The sequence below is a fragment of the Macrotis lagotis genome, chromosome 1, assembly GCF_037893015.1.
Source record: "Macrotis lagotis isolate mMagLag1 chromosome 1, bilby.v1.9.chrom.fasta, whole genome shotgun sequence".
NCBI lineage: Eukaryota > Metazoa > Chordata > Mammalia > Peramelemorphia > Peramelidae > Macrotis > Macrotis lagotis.
The window spans coordinates 442,160,214-442,178,890 of NC_133658.1; the positions used below are offsets into that span (position 1 = coordinate 442,160,214).

Genomic DNA, 18,677 nt, shown 5'->3' on the forward strand with positions numbered 1-18,677 from the left:
TGCATAAATTGAACCCTACTCCAAGATGCTTATTCACTTGGACCTCTTATAATTCCCTTTTAAGAGGAAATTTAAATTATGCTTCAAAAATGTTTATCATGATTGTACCAACTGTCAGTGTCCCACAGTAATAAGTCAATGTCTTTTTGGGGTATATATATCCCACATATACTTGTGAACGTATTGTATCCCCCTGGTAGAAGGTAAGCTGTTTTCTTATTTTATCCCCAGTGCCTAGCACAGTTCTTGGCTTAGTAGTTTCTTTATAATGCTTGTTGATTTTGAAATGCTAGTTTGGAATTTCTTTCCCCCCAGACTATGTTTTATATAGACTTTCTTTCTTTAAATATTGTTTTACTTAGGCTACAGGGGCTAAGGTAACTCTTGGTCCTGTTCTCAGATATATAGCTTTATGGTTTGGAGGGACTTCAGTCCTGGGGAGCTTGACTTCTGGTGAGAGGGATCCCCTTTTCTCACATTCTTTATTTCATTAAGTCCTTTTCACCTGTTTACTATGGGAAAAATTTTAATCCTGACACACAAATCCAGGGATTCTCCCAAAGTGAGCTTAGTAAAAGAGGTACTCAATGCACAATTTGAATCAGGTCAGATAATTTATTCTTACACACACATAAAGCAATGTTCAAGATAAAAGAATCACAAGTTGCATTTAACAGGATTAGAATTTAGTAATTTAATTTATATTCTTAAAGGCTACTGGGAAGCTAATACTGAAACCTCATCAAAATATATTTTAATTCGCAGAGTTACTAACTTTCTATTTGAACATTGTCTTTAAACTTTCATGGTAAAAGGAGGAGACTTGGGCCAGTTTTCTTGTTAGGACTGAATCCCCTAAGGCACAAGATTCCTTTCCTGCCAGCCAGTTCCAACCCAATGTGATCCATAGTCTCTGGACCTTTGAAACTCACAAGATCATGTCTAGTTCTGCCAATGCAATTCTCATTCAGTTAGCATCAGGAAAGAACAAATACACAAGACCAAAGGCATTCAGAGGCCCAGGAAATGTGCTTATAAGCTGCTTGGAGGCTGAGTGGAAGAGAGAAACACACATGCCAGAAAAGAAAAAGTAGCAGGGCAGGCTGAGCTTTCATTTACAATTACATTTAGCTCTTTAAGGATGTGGTTTGAACATATAATGTGAATGAAATATAAGAGATAGCCATAGTGCTATATAGAACTATTTTAAATATATGTAATATGTGAGAAGTTACAAAGATATAAAGAACAAAAAAATCTTCAGTTCTGGGTTTTCATCATCTCCCATTACAAACTTTTAGTGATGACTCATATATCAGGGGAAGGAATGGCAATGGAGAATGCTCAGTAGGGAGTGTGGAATGAGGAAGGGTGGCTACTCAATTCCTCACACCTCCTTTCCAACTTAGGACTGGTGCTGCTGCTGTCTATTTCTGTTACTAGTAAGGGGCCTTTCATCATTTTCTCTGTATCATCTCCTTCCCCTCAGGGCAAAGTTATGAGAGTAGATGGAATTCTTATCTTGTATTGAAAAGAAATAATTACATTCTCTAATTGGCATATGATTAGCTTTTTATCAAGATTTCTAAAATGCTATATACACAGGAAGATATAAGCAAAACATAAATTTTGTGAATGCTATAGGTATTTTATATTTATTTTGAAAAGAAAGTGTATAGCACAATTTAAGTAGACTCAGAGAAAAGGCAGAAGATAGCTAAGATTCTCATTTTCAGTCACTAAACTGAAGGCAGATTTGTTAGGTATATATTGTGATCTAAGTCCTTTGTTTAGCACTTTTTTGGATATTGCTCCATTAAAAGCTTAAGCTGTTTTTACAAACACTGGAAGACTTTTGAGCTGTTCTGCAGGATGATGTAAGCATTATCATTTTTTGTTTGTTTGTTTTGCAAGGCAATGGAGTTAAATGACTTGCTCAGGGTCACAAAGTTAGATAATTATTAAGTGTCTAAGGTCGAATTTGAACTCAGGTCCTCTTGACTCCAGGGCTAGTGCTCCATCCACTGTGTCACCTAGCTGTCTAAAGCACTGTAAGTCAAGTTACAAGTAGAGAATTTCTTATATCTCTGCCTTTGAATAACATTGTGAATGACAAATGGAAATAAAAATTTGGAAAAATCCTGTACAGTCACACTTGATAAACTAGAGAAAAATGGCAGAGTTGAATTTTTCACCTGAACCTCAGAAGCAAACAGATCATCTCAGCCTCAAAAGTTGTAAGATTGGGGCCACTAGGTGGCATAGTGGATAAAGCACCAGCCTTGGAGTCAGGAGTACCTGGGTTCAAATCCAGTCTCAGATACTTAATAATTACCTAGCTGTGTGGCCTTGGGCAAGCCACTTAACCCCATTTGCCTTGCCAAAAAAAAACCTTGAAAAAAAGTTGTAAGATCACAATTATCAAAAAATAACTTTTTTTTTCCCTTTCAACCCCTTGATAAGGGCAACATTCTTTTTTTTTAAATTGATGTGGAGCTATTTTGTAATTTTTATTCTGAAAGTTTCCTGGGACCCTGAGAGGTTGCTTTATGACCTATTCACACAATCTACTGTCTAATTAGAGAGGAGCTAGGTGGCAAAATGGATAGAGTGCTGAACCAACTGGCTGTGTGACCTGGGAAAGTCACTTAATACTGCATATTAAATGAGATGTAAATGACATTATAACCTTTGTGCAGTTGTTTTGCAGTCTTGTCTAATTCTTCATGACCTGCCAATTGAGGTTTTCGTGGCAAAGATACTGGAATAGCTGGTTATTTTCTTCTCCACTTTATTTTACGGATGAGGATATAGAGGTAGATAAGTTTTAATGACTTTCCCAGGTCACACAAAGTAGTAAGTGTCTGAGCTTGGATTGGAAGCACTTCGTCTACTATAACACCTTGCTGCCCTTTTCAAACTTTAAAGAGCTAAATAAGTTTTAACTATTGTTATGTCTAACTGATCTTTCTTGTTATTCCTCATATGTCACATTCCACTTTTTGCAAGGGACTTGGGCTCCTTTCCTTAGTAAGGACCAGAGTAAATACCAAGAGAACAGTGACCACACCTCTCCCCAAATCATACCACATTGGAAGCATAGAAAACTTAAAAACCTCCAGAACTGGCTGTGAAAGCAGCAGAATGAAAAAACCTCCTGCTTGGGATAATTATTTATTCTAACCCCAACTCCTGGAGAACAGAGTCCAACTCTTAAAGCTCAGTCAAGCAATAGGCTGAGAAAATAAACCAAAAAAAAAAAAAAAAATCAGTTTAACTGTAGAAAATAAAAGATAAACTCAAACAACAATAACATGAAAACCAAGCCTCAAGGGAAGAAAAGGATGGGACAATAAGAATTCTTGAAAGAGTATAAAAAAGGAGATTTTTTAAAAAATGTTTTCAATTGTGGTATATGTAGATTATGGAACACTTGTTCTATTAGAAACCAGGAGGGATGGGAATTCAGAGAAGCCTGGAAAGATTTGCATGAACTGATGCTGAGATGAGCAGAACCAGAAAAACATCCTAAGAGCAACATGGGGGTGATGATCAACCTTAATGGACTTGCTCATTCCATCAGTGCAACAATCAGGCACAATTTTGGGCTATCAGCAATGGAGAATACCATCTGTATCCAGAGAAAGAATTGTGATTTTGAACAAAGACTATTATTACCTCTAATTTAAAAAACCCCAAAATGGTATCTTCTTATATAATTTTGTTATCTCTTATACTTTATTTCTTCCTTAAGGATATGATTTCTCTCTCAACACATTCAATTTGGATCAATGTATAGCATATAAATATGTAAAGACTATCAGACTGCCTTCTGTGGGGGATGGGAAGAGGGAAGGGAGATTAGCGGGAAAAACTGTAAAATTCAAAAATAAATAAATTTTTACAAAATAAAATAATAAAAACATTTTTTAAAAAGGATTTAAAAATCAAATAAGAATGATAAAGAAGGTCAGGTTGGTGGTGCAGTAGATGGAGCACTACCAGCCCTGTAGTCAGGAGGACCAGAGTTCAAATCCAACCTCAGACACTTAATAATTACCTAGCTGTGTGACCTTGGGCAAGTCACTTAACTGCATTGCCTTGCAAAAGCAAAACAAAACAAATAGGAAAAGAAATGAGAGCAATGCAAGAAAATTATGAAAAGAAAACAGCCTGGTAAAAGAGGCCCAGAAATACAGAGGAAAATAACATCTTATTAAACAAAACTGACTATAAGATAAAAGAGGGCATAAAACCTTAATGAAGAAAAGAACTCATTAAAATGGTAGATGACACATGTAATTCCTAAGAACTTTATCATTTTTAGGGTAGTTAGAAGGAAAATCTATACATACAGAGGGCACAAATGTGAGTTAATCATGTTTTTTAAAAAATGCAGAGATGAGAAAGAGAAATGTACTGGTAGAAGGTAGAAAGGAGAGGAAAAATAGGGAAAGTTTTCTCACATAAAAGAAGTACCCAAGGAAAAGTCTTGAAAGTGGGGGAATATAAATGGTAAAAGGTGGTGTACAATCCTGGAACATCATTTTCATGTTAACTGGTTAAATGAAAGAATCTTAATCAATCTCTCTCTCTCTCTCTCTCTCTCTCTCTCTCTCTCTCTTTCTCTCTGCTGTAAATAAAAATCTATCTTTTCCCAACATGAAATTAGGAGAGGAAGAGGCTAAGATAGAGGGAGAACTTCAGGCATGGGAGACATTCAGTGAAAATGCCTGGAATCAGGAGATAAAGTCTTTTCTTTGAGGAACAGCAAGGAGGCCAGGGTCACTGGATTGAAGAGTATATGAGAGGCAGGTAAGTCTAAGGTATAAAAAGAGTGAAAGGAATTGAAGGCAGGGGGCAGATTATGAAAGGTTTTGAACAGTAAACAGAATTTTTCATTTAACTTTGGAGGTAATAGGGAATCACTGGAATTTACTGAGTGGTAATGTATTCTAGTCAGAATTGCACTTTTAGAAATAACATTTTCACAGCTAAGTAAAGGATGTACTGGAGTGAATAGAAAAAGTGCCTGAATCAGAATTATGGCATTAGCAATAGATTGGATATGGGAGATGAGAGAGTTGAGACTAGCACTAAGGTTGTAACAGTGTAGGAGACTGATGAAAGTAACAGAAATTTAGAAAGGGGAAGCCTTTGGTGGAAAAACTATGGGTTTAAGACATCCATTTCAAGATACCCAACAGATTTTTGGATGTGAATCTAGATTAGAGCTGGATATCTAGATTATCAGTATTGATAACATAATTGAATCTGAACAACTGACAAGACTATCAAATGAAATATAGAGGGAGAAAACAAGGAGGTTTAGAACAAAGCACTGTGCATCAGTGGGCAGATATAGATGAAAATCAAACAAAACTGAGGAGTGGTAAGAGTGTAGCTGGAAAGGCTAGTCTTTCACAGAAGAGAAGTTGATTGATAGTATCAAAGTCTGAAGAGAAGACAGGATTGAGAAGAACCTATTTGATTTGTTAATTAAGAAATTGTAATCTTGGAGAGAGCAATTTTACCATTGATATAATGAATGATAAAGCCGGAAGCCAGACTATATGTAGGAGAGAGTTAGGATGAGGGTAAGAGGAATGGAAGTGGAGACACCTTCTCAAGGAGTTTAGTCAATGTTTATAGGGAGAAATTCAAAGTAAGAGAGAAGGGAGATAATACAAGGTGCAATATACTGGAAGAGATGGAATGGAATGGTATCACTTGTGCATGTAGAAGAATTTATCTTGATCAGAAGGATATAATGAAAGAAGGTTTCAGGATGATATGAAATGAGGAGGGGAGAAAATTCACTCCCAGCAAATGGCCTCAATTTTTTCAGTAAGTTATGGGACAAGTTTCTTACCTGAAAAAAAATAGGAGAAAAGAACTTGGAAAGGAGATAAAAATTTTTGGAAGTGGTGAGGGGAATAATGAGTTAATTTTGGAGATGTCTAAGAGGATTGTATTGCAACACTGAGGTCCCAGATGAGATTATGTGTTAGGGACTGTTGTGTGTGGAAGTACTGTAAAACCTTCATCACCTGGTGTCCTTGTGCACCAGAACATTGTTTTACTAAGTGCCATGGGAGTGGGAGTGGACCAGGGACTGGGGAGAATATTTAAGCACTTGTATTTGGTTCAATAAATGGAGATCTTGGAGATCTTGGTGAGCAGGGAGAACTTGTCTCTCTTGTCTCCTGCCCCTTCAATGTTCACCTGGGGAAAGGTTAAGCAAGTTCAGAAAAGGGACTCAACAGTTATGTAGCATAAAAACATAGCAGTCTTGTGATTTTTCTCTGATTTCATTCAGGATATACATGTAGGAGTAAAGGTAATAGATGGAGGGAGTGATCCAAGTTTGAGGCTTGGCATGGCAATATCATTGATATAAGAATGCCTATGCAGCAGGCATTCAAGAAAAGAGGGCAATGTAAAATTGAACATTTTTTAACAGGGAGTTAAGATGGAAATGACAATGAACTGTTATCAATTAGGGGAATTTCAGAGGTCATTGGATAAATGGAGCATTTGTTGGTGATCGTAAGATCTAGGATATAACCATCTTTGAGCCTGGTTGAAGTATAGTAGAGGGGTAGATTTTAGGAAATCAGTAAATTGAGCAAAGAATGGGGAATGTCTGAAGGTCCTAAAGTATCAGCTACCAGATTTTGGGTGGTAGATATGAATTGAATGAATCTCAAAGGAAGAGAGGTTGTAGAGTAAAAGGTAGTAGATTAAAAACATGGAAGTGGCAATAAGGAGGAAGGAGCATACCAATTTTCCCTCTTTGACCAGTGAGTGGGGAAATGGGGCACAGAGAAAGTTCAGCAATTATTGGAAAGGGGAACCAGGGATTCTATGTTAGTAGGTTGCAGTGGGAGCCAGGAGATTGAAGGGAAAGGAAAAAAAATTAAGATGAAAGCAAGTTTGTGGTCAAAGAAGTTGGCATTCTACAGAACACAGTGGAAAGAGTGGGACACTGGAGGGCAATTTATTGAGGAGAATGGGTATTAGAGAGTAGGCACTGGGGATTAGGGAACGGACTTTGAATGATTACCTAGAGGGGTTCATCAAGTCACTGGGATGAAGAGAATATGACTTTGGGGGAATTTGTTAAGCACTGAAAGGAAATTTCATTATCTATAGGGATTTGACCATACTTTGCACAGTGTCTGATGAACAGTAGTTGGTTAATAAATGCTTGTTCCTCTCTTTCTCTAAATGCTCAAAGGACAGGGTGAACTGGATGGGGAGTAACGTATTGTGGAGCGAAACTAGTGGTGCATGGGCCTTGCAGTCAGGAGGATTTGAGTTCAAATTTGACCTTAGACATTACTAGCTGTGTGACCTTGGGCAAGTCACTTCACCCTGATTGTCTCATATCCAGGGTCCATCTCCAGTTGTCCTGATTCCTATCTGGCCACTGGACCCATATGGCTCTGGAGGAGAAAGTGAGGCTGGTGACTTGGCACAGCCACCCCCCTTACTCAAATCCAATTCATGTGCTTGTCATGGCATCACCTCCCTGATGTCATGCTCTTCAAGAATAAGACATACATCAAACCAATGTATAGTACTTGATTTTTGCTTAACCAAGGGTATTGTAGAATGCTCTATTAAGTCCTACTTTTTGATAACACAAGAAAGGAAGGAGTAAATTTTGGTAGGCTATGACAGAAATCAGCCTTACTGTGACTAGAAAAAGATCTCATCAGGTTAGCTGAATTTTTCTGCCAAAGCAATTTTACAAAGCTATCTGCTAGATTATAAAGGGGATGTACTATTCATTTTGGAGGAAGTATTCACGCATACTTTCAGTAATCAAGTTTAACGTTAGAGTTATTTTTGAATATCCCAGTTTGAGGATTCTGAATGAGAGCTAAAGAGGAATGCAAATTTCTCCGAATTCGGTGTGGAACTGTTGGTTACTCAGGACATTCATCAGGTGCTAGTTTTCTTTAATTAGAAATGCCTTTGCAGAAGAATGGACTTGGAACTGGCTAGGGGAAATTTTTCTTTTTCAACTAGGATTTACAATTTGTTCCATTTGATCGTTTGTCCTAGAGATGCAGTGTAAAGCGTGTGAACACCACCCAAAAGGACAAACTATTCCTCCTCCTTCTGATTTTCTGGATTTGGGAATGCGGTTCGTACGGTCGTAGGCGTGGCACCGCCTAGGGCACGGCAAACCAAAGTTTGGTGAGGTTCTGGGACTGGGAAACTGGATGGCACAAGGGAGAACTTTGTTCCTCAAAGAAGAAATGTTATCCTGGGAATTCTCCGTGCGTTTTTCTCACAGATAAGCTCTCTCCTTCCCTACCTACCCACTTTTCTAAGAACAAATACAGGAATAAGCAGGAATCTGAGAAATGCTTTCCACTGACTTGGAAAGAAAAACTAGTCAAGGCTCCTCTTCTTTACCACCCACCTACCCACCCCTAGAGCGAAGACCTCCACGCCCCTCCCCTCAAGGTCCAGCTGCCGAAAGCCCGGATGTTGGCCTCCCTCCCAGGCCTGGGTCCTTCATTTCCATAAAAGGGCAGCGGCTCCTCCGGCTGTGATTGCGGCTGCAAGCAGCCCCCCCGCCCCTTCCTCTGCCTCTCGTCCCTCGTTCCTCCCATCTCCCCCAGAGCGCACCCCCGGAGCTCCCAGTCCGACCACCCCGGCCGCAGCCCGAGAGCCCCTTCCCTGCGCCGGGCAGCGCGGAGCCGGGGCTGGGGGCGATGCCCGGGCCGGGCTGACGGAGAAGCCGCGGCTCATTCCTCCCTGGAGAAGAAAGGGCCCAACCAGTAGCCGGATTTCCAAGGGGAGGAAAAGAGGTGGGTGGAGCCGAGCCTCTGGGAGGGGGCTGGCCGCGGAGGAGGACGGGCCTGGGGCTCCCGGACTCCATTAGCGGCTCAGGCCGGGAGATCCCTCCGGGAGCCGCCCGGGACCGGCCGCCGCTCCGGCCCAGCCGCCGCTCCGGCCCAGCCGCCGCTCCGGCCCAGCCGCGGCGGGCCACGCCCGGGCCTCCCCGCGCCCAGCCCAGACCGCAGAGGGCCCCGCCGGGCCGCGCGTCGGTAGGGAGTTTTTTGGGTTTGGAGTTTTATATGTTTTTGAAACTGGGGGGAGGGCGGGACCGAGGGGGCAGGGCACGGGGATGGGGACTTTTCCAGCCCCGGGCGGGGTCTCCCGGGTCCCGGGGACGGTGGACAGGTGGACGGCGCGGTCCCAGCCCCGGCGCGGGCGGACCTCCGATGGGCCCCGGCGGACCCAGCCCGAGGGGCTTCTGTCAGAGGGAGGGGCCCCGCTCCCTGGGCTTCAGCCGGTGAAGTCATACCCCGCTGGGTCGTGGTACGAAGGAGGGCTACGGATCCGTCTCCCCGAAAGCTGGCCGGCGAGCACGAGGATGGGTTTTTGGGGGTGCTCCTATTCCCTGACCCACTGCTCCCCATGGTCGTGGAGACAGAGCGGAGGGGAGAGAGAGGATGCTTGCACCGCTTAGCGTGCTTTTTCCCCTTTGATGTTGCTTTTCTTGACAATTTTCCTCTGCCTTACCATTTAGGGCTTTTCTCTTCTGGAGAGTAACTTACGAGTGCCATTTCCTCTCCATTCACAGGAAGGGAGCTATGGCTCTGGACGGGATAAGGATGCCAGATGGCTGCTACGCGGACGGGACGTGGGAACTCAGTGTTCATGTGACGGACCTCAACCGGGACGTGACCCTCAGAGTTACAGGGGAAGTCCACATTGGCGGGGTGATGCTCAAGTTGGTGGAAAAACTTGGTATGTTGTGCCTACAAAAATGGCCATAAGGAGTTTGAAGACCATTAGTAGGGAAGTGTCCATGTTCTGAGCCTGTGTATTGAAAAGAATGGAGGAGCAGGAATGCCCCGCTCGGGTTGGGGTGGGGTGAGGGACAATCGGGGAAGAACGATTTTAATTCACCACTCTGTGAAATATTTTTTGAAGGGTATAGATCTTAATTTATATGCTGTGTCGTACAAATATGTTGATATAAGGTTTTATTTGTGAATACAATGTTTATATCTCCCTCACTCCATATGGCATGAAATCCGTGTTCTTTGATATTCAAATTACTTCTTCACTGATTAGTTAGTATTAACATTATGAAATCTTAAGTGAATAACTGATTCTAGATCTTGTATTTGCTAAAAAGTAAAAGTTAAAATGTTTAATATTGGGGAAGTTAAAAGAAAGACTTGTTTTTTAAATTATTTTTTTGTATCAGGATGTTGGTGTAATTTGACTTAATGTGAAATCTATCAGTATTTCAGTATAATTAAACTGTATTCTAAAATAAGAAACTCTGGTAGCGGTATAAGGTTCTCAGAGACAGTAATTTAGTGTATTTAAAATGCTTCATCCATCTGGCTTACAGAAGGGAAGTGAAAAATTGTTTGACCAATATAGAATACAGAGAATGCTTACAGTAAACTATTAGTCTCTCTGAATTTACTCTAGAATAATAAATTTAGAGCTGGATGAGGACTTAGATAACAATTAGTTTTAACTTATTAAGAGTCTTAAGATATTGACTTGCCTAATGACATATTAAAGGAGTTTATATGAATCGTTATTCACTGCTCTTTTTCCCTGTGACAGATAAACTTTGCCAATTAGCTGTGTAAAAGGTATGCTACCTTTTCATGCACTATTCTGATATTTAGCATTTATGTCATTTTTAGTGTAATATACACTATAGGGAAGTCTCTCATCTTACGAAGAAAAGGTCTTGTTCCTGAAGTTAAACAATGGCAGCAGTTCATCTATCCCTAGTACTTGATGGTTTATAATGCACTTTCCTCCCACTAACTCTGGAGAGGAAATGATAAGTCAGATATTTGAAACTTGGGAGACATTTCTCTACAGAAACAATATTATAACTGGATTTTTAACTACTCACCCTTTTATTCCCTCAAAAATTCATTTAATGCATAATAAATAAGTACAGTACTACAAATAATATTTCATTTAAAATAATATTTAATTTGTAACATTGTTTACTTGGGAATGTATTATATTCAAATAAATGTCTAGTGGATACTTAATATTTGCATATTTATGTTATTTACACATGTCTAAGAATCTTAATTATATCAAGCAGAGTTTCTTAAAATATTAAATTTGCCATCACAGACTAAATTGACATATCAAAGAGTAGTAGTAAAGCCTCACTATATAACATGCAAGAATCTTTTGCTTTGCACCCATAGTCAGAGAATGTTTGTTTTAAGTTTGAAAGTTCATCTGAAAGAATGTTGAATAGGTTACTTTTTAGTTAAGAAAAATGTTTTAAAGGATTGTGTTTTATGTTTTTCCCCTCCCCCCATGTATGTATGTGTTGTAGAATATTTTGTAGTTGTGATAGAAGATTTAGTGATGTTATCCTATTAAATGTATTTGTCACAGTAAATAATTTTGTCACGATAAGTAGAATTGTTGGGTCTACTAAATTATCAGCACATTGAAACCTGGATGGGTAATACTTAATATACTGCATAGGACAGAATCTATCTTAACTATAGGTATATATTTAACTATATTCAAGGAATTTTAATTTAATTAAACAAATGTTAACTGCCTTACCAAAACACTGTATCCCTAAGCATTTAATGTTTGTCCTTCGGTGGTGCCACGACAAGCACATGAATTGGATTTGAGTGAGGGGATGCTAGGCTAAGTCACCAGCTTCACTTTCTTCTCCCGAGCCATTTGGATATGAATCAGGAGGACTGAAGATGATCCTGGATGTGAGACTTGCCCAGCGTCACACAGCTAGTAAATGTTGTGAAGCTAGATTTGAACTGCTGTTCTCCTGGCTCCAAGGCCAGTGCTCTATCCATTATACCACCTGACTGAAACAAGACACAATCCCTAGTCTATGATCTGGGAAGGAAGTTGAAGCGTGGGCAAAAATAAATATAATACTTTCTTTCTAACATGTGGTAGAGAGAAATCCAAATAAAGTGTTTAAAAGTTTTTAGGAAAGAGAGATCACTTCTAGTTGGTATTATCTAGGGTAGGCTTCATAGAAGATGTAGCACTGAGGCTTGTCCTTGAATGACATTAGTCAGAATTAGGAGAGGAGTCCATTCCACAAATATGACATAACTTGGGGCAGCTAGATGGCGCAGTAGATAGAGCACTGTCTTTGGAGTCTGGAGGACAGGAGTTTGAATCTGGCCTTAGATAATCTCCTCTTACTCGCCATATGTCACTTAACGCTGATTACCTCACATCCAGGACCATCTCCAGTTGTCCTGATTCATATCTAGCCACTGGACTCAAATGACTCTGGGGGAGAAAGTGAGGATGGTATCTTAGCACAGCCCCTCCCTCACTCAGATTCATGTGCTTGTAGGGCATCATCTCCCTGATGTGGTCTTCTTCAAAAATGAAGGGTAGGGGCGGCTAGGTGGCGTAGTGGATAAAGCACCAGCTTGGAGTCAGGAGTACCTGGGTTCAAATCCGGTCTCAGACACTTAATAATTACCTAGCTGTGTGGCCTTGGGCAAGCCACTTAACCCCAATGCCTTGCAAAAACCTTAAAAAAAAAAAAAAGAAAATCAAGGGTAAACATTATGCTATAACTTAAATGAAGGCATAGATGAGAGAGGGCAGGAAAAGACAGGGAAAGTTGAAAAATAGCAAGAACTGTTTGGTTTTTTTTTTTTTTAGGTTTTTTGCAAGGCAAATGGGGTTAAGTGGCTTGCCCAAGGCCACACAGCTAGGTAATTATTAAGTGTCTGAGGCCGGATTTGAACTCAGGTACTCCTGAGTCCAGGACCTGTGCTCTATCCACTGTGCCACCTGGCTGCTCCTCAAGAACTTTTTTACAAGATAAGCTCTTCTATAAGAGTTCTAGTGAGTTCTGAGAATGTGATTGACCATTAGCAAATTTGTTTTGTTTAAGTTCTGTGAAAAACTATTCACCTGATATTTTCTAACATTTAAGACCTATTTCTTTCTCTTTTTTTTAGGTGTTTTTTTTTTTTGCAAGGCAAACGGGGTTAAGTGGCATGCCCAAGGCCACACAGCTAGGTAATTATTAAGTGTCTGAGACTGGATTTGAATCCAGGTACTCCTGACTCCAGGGCCGGTGCTTTATCCACTATGCCACCTAGCTGCCCCAAGACCTATTTATTTCTTAACCTAACATTTATCTATTTCTTAACTGATCAGATTATTGGTGATTAAAATTGTAACTGTAATCATTAGGGCAAGACCACTCAACATGGTATTATTCCCACAACAAAGAAGGTACTGTGCTCTATGAACAAAGCAGAATAGCAGTAGCTCAAAAGAAGTATAAGATGAGCAAATTTGAGACTTCTCTATGCCAAGTTCATGTGTTGTGAAACCTTATTTTCTCTATTTTTGTTAACTGAATTTTTTACTGAGCAGTCTTTCTAATCTGATCCTAAAAGGGTAGACCAGAGACAATGTCAGTAACCAAGTAGCAGTATATAAATTTCTTGCTTTGCAAGTAGTTGATTTACAAATCATGGAATTACTCCCTCTTTGAAGCTCTGCCTTGCTGAAGTTGTGCAGAGAATATATACAAGCATTTTTAGGGGCTTGCAATTTTTTTTTCCCAGGACAAGCTCACCACCACGCAGGACAATACAATGATTACATTACTTGTGATCATTAAAGGAGTCCTGTGGAAAAGCTAAATTGATTATATAGTTTTCAGGGTACATTCTTATTGTTTAGTACAGTACAGTTCATACTGCTTTTACTTCACTTAATTGAGGTAAAAGAATACAGGACTTGTAATAAAGATTGTAAAAATTACTTTCTTTTCACTATTTCCCAGATCCAGAGTCTGCCTGTGAAAAGGGTCTCTCGAAACTAAATTTTTATTATTATTATTATTATAATTAAATTCATTATATATGTACATATCATATCAATGAATATAAAAACCATAACTTCTTGACACTTAAAGGAAATAAATATTTGCATCAGGGATACTTGTCCTTTTAATAAGTGGCCTTTGTTAGAAGAATCAGTTTTAAGAGGAATTATACATTGATTGTACATGTGTAACTTATAACAGATCGCTTATTAATAAGGGGTTATGGAAGGGAGGGAGGGAGAAAATTTTACAAAAATGAATATTTCTACATGTAGTTGAAAAAATCTATTAAGATATTAAAAGATAATGAGGAATTATATTTGTTTCATAAAATGAACTAAGATAGCTACTCTTAGGTTGATAATATATAGAATATTGGGTATAAAGTAGATAAAAAGCTTAAATGATAATAACAACTGACTTAGGACATTTTAAAGTTTGCAAAGCATTTTGTTTTACAATTACATAATAGAACACTGAGGTAGTTGTTATAGGTAGGACATAATCTCTGAGGGATCAGAATCGGGAAAGCACCTGAAGGGGTAGAACTTGAATGTTTCTTTATATTCTTTAAAGAATAAGGAGGAATTCAGCAGGTTAAGAAGGGAAGAGAAGGCATCACAGGTATTGGGAATAGTTTGGCGAAATGTGTGGAGGCATTCTGAGTGTATGTGTATGTGTTGTGTTTGGGGACACATTCCAGCACTTTGGGGACACAAGTGTCACATGCTAAGTCATACAAAAAAAGTTTGGAAAAATGGAAAGGCAACCAGATTGTGAGTGGAAGAAGGATGACTTGAAATAATTAAAGTGGGTAGTCAGAAAGATGGCCTGTACTTGTGTTGTGGCAATAACCTTCTTGCTGTCCCTTCTTAAGTCTCTCCATCTCCTTCCACTCAGCTGCCATAAAGTTGTTCTTCAATCTCAGGTTTGATTGTCACAATAACTCTCTAGGTCCCTATTCGTTAGACTCCAGTGATTTTCTTATTACATTCAGGATTACATGTAAAATAATCTTTTTGACATTGGAGTCTGTCACAGCATGACCTCTTCCCACCTTTTCAGTTTTCTTATACTTTACTCTCTCCCACATAGTCTGTGATCCAGTCATACTGACCTTCAAACATGACACTCCATCTCCCAACTCTACCTTTTTTTAAACTGGCTATGCCCCAAACTACAAATGCTCTCCCTTCTCACATTTTCCTTCTAGCTTTCCTAGTCTTCTTTAAGACTCAGTCAGATCCTACCTTATGCATAAAGACTTTTTTCTGCTAGTGTTTTTCTTCTGAGGTTACCTTACCTTTACTTTTTATATGTAGAGTTATTTGCATGTTGTCTCTTCCAATATAATATGACCTTTTTTTAAGCAATTGGAGATAAGTGATTTGCCCAGGATCACTCAGCTAGTATACCTATCAAATGTCTTTGGCTGAATTTGAACTCTTGGGCTTGCTGCATTCTATATACTGTACCACCTAAGTGCCCCTAATATGAGCTTCATGAAGAAAGGGCTTATATTTTGCTGTTCTTAGTGTCCCCAGTGCTTTGCACAGTACCAGTATGAAGCAAGAGCTTTAAAAAATCTTTGTTGATTAATTAACAGGTGGTGATGCAGAAGTGTAGTTGACAGGTGTTGGAACATGACTGAATTAGAGAAGGAAGAGTTAAACATCTCCAAAGTTGTGAACAAAGAAGACCATTTATGTATTCAATTGTCCATTTGGAATGCCTTTCCAAGATTTAAATATTTTTTAGATTTTGTGTATAGCTGAATATAGTGAACTAGATCATACACATTCTTTTTCTCTTATGAATAGAAAGACCAAACTCTTTTTTTATTTAATCTTATTTTTGTACAGATGATGTTTTTTTAAACATTACTAAAATATTCTTGTTTAAGAGTAAACATAATACCCCTCCCCCCAAAAAAATAGACCTGCATGAGCGGATAAAGTAAAGGAAAAAGAAAAAAATTAAAATAAAAAAATAATAATAATAGGTGCAGCCAGGTGATTCAGTGGACGGAGCACTGGCCCTGGAGCCAGGAGCACCCAAGCCCAAATCTGACCCCAGACACCCAACAATCACCCAGCTGTGTGACCCTGGGCAAGCCACCCCAACGCCATTGCCCTGCAAAAAACAAACAAAAAAAAAGACCCCAAATAAAATAAAATAGTTATAATAATAATAGTAGGGACGACCAGGTGTTGGACAGAGCACTGGTCCTGGAGCCAGGAGCACCCGGGTCCAAATCTGGCCTCAGACACCCAACAGTCACCCAGCTGTGTGGCCCCAGGCAAGCCACCCAGCCCCATTTACCCTGCAACTCCCCCCCCAAATAATAATAATAATAATAATAATAATAATAATAATAATAATAATAATAACAACAATAATAATAATATGTGCTTCAGTCTGTATTCCAACACCTCCAGCTCTGTCATAGGTAGATCACATTCTTTATGATAAGTCCATTACAAATGCTACATTCATATTTTTCCACCATTGCCATTGCTGATTGCAACTCCCTCCATTCATACCTCCCCACTACCATATACTATATTTTCTCTCTCCTTTCACTCTGTCCCTCTTCTTAAATATGCTGTAGGGTAGCTAAGTGGTGCAGCAGACAGATTCCTAGCCCTGGGGCCAAGAGGCCCCAAGCCACATACCACCCCTTAAGCCCAGCATCTGCCCAGCCCTATGGTCCTGGACAGGCCATCCAATCCCAGCCCCTTGCAACAGGTAAAAAAGAAAAGTGTTATATCTTTTTTTTTAAGGTTTTTGCAAGGCAAATGGGGTTAAGTGGTTTGCTCAAGGCCACACAGCTAGGTAATTATTAAGTGTCTGAGACCAGATTTGAACCCAGGTACTCCTGACTCCAAGGCCAGTGCTTTATCCACTGTGCCACCTAGCTGCCCCGAAAAGTGTTATATCTGACCACTGTCCCCCCATGGTCCATCCTCTGCTCCATTACTCTCATCCCCTCCCATGCCCCTGTCCCCCTTCTCTCTTTCTTACTCTAGATGTCTATACCCCACTGAGTATATTTGCTGTTTCCTCTCCTAACCACCTCTGATGATAGTGAAGCTTCCTTCATTCCCCTACCTTCCCTCCTTTCATATTATTGCAATAGCTCATTGTAATAAAAAATCTTATTATTAAAAATATCTTAGGCTATTCCACCTCTCCTCTTTCTTTCTCCCATTACATTTCTCTTTTAACTATTGATTCCATTTTTATACTATATTATATCTTCAAATTCAGCTCTCCTGTGCTTCATCTATAAAAGCTCCTTCTACCTGTTCTATTAAATTAGAAGGTTCATATGAGTATTATCAGTATCACTTTTCTATGCAGGAATACGTATATTTCTCCTTCTCCACTCTCTATGCTTCACCTGAGTCCTGTATTTGAAGATCAAATTTTCTGTTCAGCTCTGGCCATTCCAACAGGAACATTTGAAATTCCCCTGGTTCATTGAAAGTCCATATTTTTCCCTGGAAGAGGACATTCAGTTTTGCTGGGTAGTTGATTCTCGGTTGCATTCTGAGCTCTTTTGCCTTCTGGAATATTATATTCCAAACCCTATGAGCTTTTAATGTAGTTGCTGCTAAGTCCTGTGTGATCCTGACTGCAGCTCCACAATATTTGAATTGTGTCCTTCTGGCTGCTTGTAATATTTTCTTTTTGACTTGGGAGTTCTGGAACTTGGCTATAATATTCCTGGTGCTTGTTTTTTTTGGATCCCTTTCTCGGAGAGATTGGTGGATTCTCTCAATTTCTATTTTGCCCTCTGCTTCTAGGATATCAGGGCAATTTTCCTGTAGTAATTCTTTGAAAATGATGTCAAGGCTCTTTTCCTGATCATGACTTAAAGTTATTCCAATAATTTATAAATTATCTTTCCTGAATCTGTTTTCTGTATCAGTTGTTTTTTTCAATGACATGTTTTACATTTTCTTCTAATTTTTCATTCTTTTGGTTTTGAAGTTATTGTGTCTTGATTTCTCATAAAATCAGCAGCCTCCCTCAGTTCCATTCTACATCTGAAGGATTTGTTTTCCTCAGAGAGCTTTCTTTTCTCCTTTTCTATCTGGCCAATTCTGCTTTTTAAAGCATTCTTCTCCTCAATAACATTTTGAACTGTTTTATCCATTTGACCTATGCTGGTTTTTAACATGCTATTTTCTTCAGCATTTTTTTTTTTTGGATCTCCTTGCTGACTTCTTTTTCATGTTTTTGCTGCATCTCTCTCAATTCTTTCCCCAATTTTTCTTCTGTCTCTCTCACTTGATTTTCAAAGTCTTTTTTGATCTCTGTCATAGCCCGAGCCCAATTTCTGTTTTTCATGGAGTCGTTAGATGCAGGAGCTTAGACTTTCTCATCTTCAGATTGAGTATTTTGATCCTTCTTGGGATCATAGACAAAGTATTTCTCAATGGTGTTCCTCTTTTTTTTCTCTGCTTACTCATTTCTCCAGCCTGTGCCTGCAGATTTTGGGGTACTTCCTGAGCTTTTGAGTATTATTGGGACACCCCCCCCCCAAACAAGGATTTCCATGTGTGAGGCTCTGTCTTTCTTCCTGGTCTGTAAATGACCTCAAGCACATCCCTCTGCTATGGGGCTGAGGTGGGGGGGGGGCCTGCTGTTCTATGGGGGTCCTAGACTGCAATCAGGATCTAAGTATGGTCAGAGCCCCAGAGTCCTGTTCCAGGGACAGAGGACAGACCTTGTCAGTCTCTCTCCACTCCCCTCCCTCCCTAGGCTCAGCACTCACGCCTGGGGGCTCCCACTTAAT

The 18,677-nt window shown here is 39.6% G+C and overlaps 1 protein-coding gene across 5 annotated transcripts in view; it reads left to right on the plus strand.

Annotated features, from left to right (window-relative positions):
* Window positions 1-8,604: 8,604 nt before the first annotated feature.
* FERMT2 (FERM domain containing kindlin 2) overlaps window positions 8,605-18,677 on the plus strand; it is a 127,265-nt gene continuing 117,192 nt past the window's right edge. The window contains exons 1-2 of one of the 5 annotated variants that reach the window (XM_074213332.1): window positions 8,605-8,828; window positions 9,608-9,774. In XM_074213332.1, coding sequence (XP_074069433.1) covers window positions 9,618-9,774 — 157 coding nt within the window. In that variant the 5' untranslated portion in view covers window positions 8,605-8,828; window positions 9,608-9,617. Of the gene's footprint in view, window positions 8,829-8,976; window positions 9,069-9,607; window positions 9,775-18,677 lie in introns of those variants that run through there. The other 4 variants (XM_074213333.1, XM_074213334.1, XM_074213335.1 and 1 more) reach the window with 4 other exon arrangements.